This window comes from Girardinichthys multiradiatus, chromosome 10 (assembly GCF_021462225.1).
Source record: "Girardinichthys multiradiatus isolate DD_20200921_A chromosome 10, DD_fGirMul_XY1, whole genome shotgun sequence".
Classification (NCBI taxonomy): domain Eukaryota; kingdom Metazoa; phylum Chordata; class Actinopteri; order Cyprinodontiformes; family Goodeidae; genus Girardinichthys; species Girardinichthys multiradiatus.
The window spans coordinates 29,806,831-29,812,830 of record NC_061803.1 but is presented as its reverse complement, the minus strand read 5'-3'; the positions used below and the strand labels follow the sequence as shown (position 1 = coordinate 29,812,830).

General features: G+C 43.6%; 1 protein-coding gene across 11 annotated transcripts in view; it reads left to right on the top strand.

Moving 5' to 3' along the window:
* The first annotated feature begins 3,647 nt into the window (after nt 1–3,647).
* LOC124875241 (protein shisa-6) overlaps nt 3,648–6,000 on the top strand; it is a 96,457-nt gene continuing 94,104 nt past the window's right edge. For all 11 annotated transcript variants that reach the window (XM_047377272.1, XM_047377270.1, XM_047377269.1 and 8 more), the window contains exons 1-2: nt 3,648–3,791; nt 4,123–5,001. In XM_047377272.1, coding sequence (XP_047233228.1) covers nt 4,475–5,001 — 527 coding nt within the window. In that variant the 5' untranslated portion in view covers nt 3,648–3,791; nt 4,123–4,474. The remainder of the gene's footprint in view (nt 3,792–4,122; nt 5,002–6,000) is intronic.

Sequence of the window (6,000 nt, the reverse complement as noted above, 5' to 3'; positions counted from 1 at the left end):
TGCTCGTCACGTTGCATGCATCCCCAACCGAGGATATAGCTGCGATTTAAGGTCCCGCTCCCACCCTGCGGCTTCCACACCTCTCTCTTAGCTGCTGTTGTCAAGACACCAATACCGTCGCGTTCAGAGAAGTGTCGGGTGTGCAAATATGGTGTGCAATCTAACGCTCCAACCAAGTAACACCAAGAGCTATGTGTGCAGGTCACATCGTCATTATCTGGCCCTGCTGCTGCCTGTTTTGGCTGGCTCAATGTGTGGTAATTAGTGAGTGTCTTTATTTAGAAACCCTCATATAATATCCGTTTCTTCCACCAGTGATCATGGCTTTCGAAGAAAAACAAATAAAGCTTTGTGGAGGAGAGTGCCTCATGGTTTTGGCTCCTCTTAGTGTACTCTTCACTTGTAATTTAGCCCCATCAGTTCAACACAATCCCCCAGGTGCATTGGCTTGCCTACAGACCCAACATGAGTGACCTTATCTGTAATAATGAGTACATTAAAGGAAAGAGCAGAACTCTATACAGAGAGACAACTGTGGCATGGTGGAAGGCACCTGCACAAGCTTATGTGAACTGTAAAACTGCCTTCCAATAACCTCAAGACTTCCATATCTGAAAGACGTCACATGCATAACACAACATAACCATGTTCTGATTAGAAAACAGAAAAGCAATGGAAATGCTTGCTATCCACAATGCCGAGGCTAGCTTCTTTTAGCAGTACATGCTAAAATGTGATTCTTTGCATTTTAGGCATTACATGACAAAAGGAACATATTCACAAATGAATGTTGTTCAGTACTGTTTGTGACTGACTTAATAAGATGCAAAGCAGCATTCATGTAAATTAAATAATAAACTATTTGTTTCTCCAGCTATCACTAGGTTTAAGGTGAAACAGCCATGTTGGAACATATACTGGTTTATTTTAGACAGTTGAGGTTCCAGATAGTTTAACCAACTTGGAATTTAGGATTTGATGGTTCTCACTACAAAATTAAAAGACCATTAATGCTGACCCATTCAATAAATAAAACAAGTTTATTTATTTCATTAACTCAATTCACTAAGTAAGACACATATTTATAAATATAGAGAATGATGTTTTTCAAGCCTTTATTCCTGTTAATTATAAGATTTTTAGCTTACACCTAATGAAAGCTTGACAATTAAGATTATAATATTTGATCAGATCAATGAAAAAATATGTTTAACACAGAAATGTTAACTTAAAAGTATGTTTAATACCTGCCTAAAGGTTGTTATTTTCAAAAGATACTTTTAATCTGACAAATGAGCCACACTGGAATGCAGATTCTGTTTGATTGTGACTATGCTGTTGTCACTATAGGAGGAGTTCCAGTTGAAGTTCCAAGTTATAGCTTTGTGTGTCTGACTTATGAGTATTAATTAAAGATACCATTAATAGTGTTCCTGTTGCAGATTGGAAAATCATCAATGTTTGTTAATTAGTGGAGCTGCAGTATATATTTCAAATCGCACTATCGTATCATCGTCTTCCGCTTATCCGGGACCGGGTCGCGGGGGCAGCAGACTCAGCAGAGACACCCAGACGTCCCTCTCCCCAGACACCTCTTCCAGCTCCTCCGGGTGGAGCCCAAGGCGTTCCCAGGCCAGCCGAGAGACATAGTCCCTCCAGCGTGTCCTGGGTCGTCCCCTGGGCCTCCTCCCGGTGGGACGTGCCTGGAACACCTCCCGAGGAAGGCGTCCAGGAGGCATCCGGTATAGATGCCCGAGCCACCTCAACTGGCTCCTCTGGATGTGGCGGAGCAGCGGCTCTACTCTGAGCCCCTCCCGGATAGTTCCTCACCCTATCTCTAAGGGAGTGCCCGGCCACCCTACGGAGGAAGCTCATTTCAACCGCTTGTATCCGGGATCTCGTTCTTTCGGTCATGCCGATCTCCCGCTTTAGTTGGAACACACCCTCCGATCCCCCTTCTTATGAAGGGGGACCACAACCCCAGTCTGTTAGTCCAGAGGCACTGTCCCCGACTTCTACGCAATGTTGAAGAGGCGTGTCAACCATGACAGCCCCACAACATCCAGAGATTTGAGGTACTCAGGGCGGATCTCATCCACCCCCGAAGCCTTGCCACCGCGGAGCTTTTTAACCACCTCGGTGACTTCAGGGTGATGAAGGAGTCCAACCCCGAGTCCCCAGCCTCTGTTTCCACCATGGAATGCGTGATGGCAGGATTGAGGAGATCCTCGAAGTACTCCTTCCACCGCCCGATAACGTCCTCAGTCGAGGTCATTTAGGTTTTGTATGTGCAGAGCCACATAGGACGTAAAGTGGGGGCTGGTAAGGGGCCTCAGACATCCCATGTCAAAATTCTGATTTTATGGGGCATTTCAGATGATGATAGTTTTGAGTATAATTGAAGGTGCCGTTAACCTTAACCAATTTTACTTAAACAAAAACAAGTGTTATTTTCCAATTGCTGTGCTTAGTACGTACTTAATTAGAAAAACAAGCTTGCTACAATGTATTTTTCTTGATTTTATACTGTAAAACACATGTTCACTAAGAGCTGTTGGATAATAGGTGTGTGCCACTGATTTAGATATAATAAACTATTTATTTCAGAATTTTTCAATAAGTTGTGTGTGCTAAACATATCAGATTTTAAAGTGTTAGAGACCTCCAGGTTTTCCCAAGTGAAACAAAAAATAAATTCAGGGGGTGTTCCAATTGATCTTATTCATATGAGGACCTCAAAAATTCAAACTGTCGAGAAGCATCATCAATAGTTTTCCAGTTACAACTAGGAATAGGTGAGCTTTTCTAATCGTTGTGCTCAGCGACTAGTTAATTAGCAATACAATCTACTAACAATAGTACCAATAACCCTGCAGTTAAGCATCCATACACAAACAAAAGATGTTCATAACTAGATAATGGGCAATTCATGAAAACTCTGACCACAGATTTATGTGCAACGTTTTGAAGGTGTGACAGCCGTATTGTATTTGAACGGAGGTTTAGCTTTGAAACCTAAGTCTATAAGTCAGAATTCCAACTTTAGTAGAAAGTCCACTTAATCTTTCCAACTTGGAAAGTAAAGCAAAACTTTAAGAAAACATTAATAATGTTTACGTTACAAGTTGCAGAACAAGTAGGATTTTCTACTTAATTAGCAGAAGATGTCAAGATGCATGTCTCTGCATTTTATACAAACAAAAGAAATAAAATAGCAAGCTCGCCATTAGATTTTAGATTGTAAGTGTGTGTTCCTGATTTAGGTGCGAATAAACATAATTGCTCAACTTTTTATTTTTTATTTTCTAAGATCCGCAGCCATATTGGATTTTAAAGAGACGGTTGGGGACGTGATTCTGAGTTTCAAGTCCAAACTTGGAAATTTATACTTCCAAATAGAAATTCTATCTACCATTATTGAATTTATGACATATGAAGCTACTAAGAGGACTGTGTGGAAAAATAAACGGCACGATGTGTGTGGAGAGTGGCCATCGTGTTCTCCAGAGACTCGCGAAATGCCGTGTAATTTAGACGCGTTAATGCCAATAATCGGGGTTTATTTTATGAAGCACGAGGAGGAGGCGGAACAAGGAGGGAGGTGCGATTTGCCGATACTTGGCTAAGTTCTGACGCCAGCACTGAAGTGATGTAAGAGACGGAGGGAGGGAGAAAAGAAGAAGTGCGGAGAAAAGGGAGAGAGAGTGACAGAGCCGCTCGGAGCTCTGATGTGCTCCACACTTTCGGAGACCCAGACAGAGAGCAAGTCCCCAGCGGGGATCCAAACAGAGGTAGGCTGCTTTTCATCCTCCCACTCTGAATACAGGACTCGGAAAGCACTAGCTGAGCCAAACTGGAACCTGAAATCTGTAACAGTTATTGTCTTGCTTAGTTTTGCGCTGTAGTGACAGGCTTCAGTTAACCGAAATAACATCAATGTATTCGATTATATTGTTCTTTGTGGGTGTCGTGTTGTTTAATTGAAAACACGAGCTCACCAGCATGCGTACAATTGTCAAGTTATGCAGGCTCATGCAGAAGCACACTTATTCAATAAAGAGCTATTTGTTACGTGACGGTAATCCCTAATGAAGTCATTTGGTGTATTTGTTCTCCCCATAGATTAAATTTGACTCCAGCAGAAGTGGCTGGGGCTCCAGGATTCAGCACCTTGGACAGCTCAGCCGTAGGAGAGCGCGCAGAGCCCGGGTTTCCCTCAGCTCCTGTCCTTGCCGGGATCTGGTATTCTGTAGCCACCGCTCTCGCATGCGCCGCAATGGGCTTTAGAGTGTCCATTGCATAATAAAAGCAGAGAATGCCCTTGACGACCGTGTGCGCTCAGCTGTGATTAAAATGATTGCACGGGAAACTGAGGGAACAGGGCAAGACTCTAATTAAGCCTTTTTATGTTTTTTTACCAGAGTTAAAAGTGTCTTTTTCAACATATAGACCTTGAAGAGCTTTTTGTGCTGCCATGGGGATAAAGCACATTCTCTTGCTGCTTATATATCTCGACCCCCTCTGCGTCCTGAGCGCAGCCACGGCAAGTAAAAAGCCTAAACACGCGCCCAGGAAAGCCCCTAAAGCCACAGTGGTCCCCACGGTCGTCCCGCTGAAGATTACGCAGCCGGCGCCCGCCAGGGACCACGACACCTGCCTGGGCTACTACGACGTGAGTGGCCAGTATGACAAGATGTTCGAGTGCAACAACACGAACCACCGTTACTGCTGCGGGACGTGCTACCTGCGCTTCTGCTGCGAGTACAAGAAGGATCGACTGGACCAGAATGCCTGCAGGAACAACCAGACGCCGGACTGGGTGCAGGAGTTCATCCCATCGCCCACCCCAACCATAGACACGTACGAACTGAGCATGGATCAGACCAACACCGCGGTCTACATCACCTGCGGGGTCATAGCCTTCATCATAGTTCTGGGTGTGTCGGTTAAAGTGGCTTATGACAAAGCTACAGAGCCACCTCAGGAAATGAACATTCACAGGTGAGTTCAAATAAATCCACAGCCTTCCCTTTATTTTTCATTAAAGAAACGAAAACATTACTTAAACTTTTACATTTATTATAAACCTGTCAGCAGGGAAAGCAAAGGTCAGTATAGTGTCACATTTAATAAAGAACCACATTGGAAAAATGGAAATGAGGCTGACAGTTAATCTGTTAATAAGGTGATTGTTATCTGAAACCAGGAGATTCTGTAAGACTTGCTGCAGGCATTAAATCCTAAAGAATCAAAAGCCATGAAATAATTGCAAATGAGTTGAAAGACAGCTGTCACAGGCTGATGGAAGTGTGTGTTGGTGCACATCTGTTTTGCAGGAATTAACACCTAACATTCATATTGTATGTTGCACCTTACATGTCTTGATCCCAAACCAGCCCAGGTACTTAGCTCTTGAGGCAGACAACTCAGGGCGGGCAGCTGTCAAACATCGTACCTCAACAGCTAGCTCTGAACCTTCACCCCCACTGCCTCCACCCTCTGTCTAATGGGTTCATGTGCGCATCTTGACATGGCCGTTCCACATGATGAAGACTTGCCATGTTGAAAGGCTGGTTCACGCATCTTCCTATATGTTGTGACCACATCCAAAAACAATGCTGACACCGAACAGTTTTTATCGGATGCATTATTCAACACCCGAGCAGCTTTTAGACTGTGAATAATGGATAGTGTTAACGTTAGAGCTGCATCAAGGGCGTCTGACATGCATGCACCGCTGCACATTCAATAAAGTGCAGGAGAAAGATTGCAGACATGCAGGGGGAGGGGGCTGAAATATTAATTTAAAAGCAAAGGTTACATTGCTCATGCATTTGTTGTACAAAAGCTTTGAGCTGCAGCTCTGCAGATGTAATTAGATTTCCTTTTTTTCACCCCTCTTTTCCAAAAGCCATACCAGAGCGAGCAAACAAATAAATATATATATATTTTACTTTCTTTCATCATGATTGCTTCTCTCACCGCCTCCTCCATCCCCCT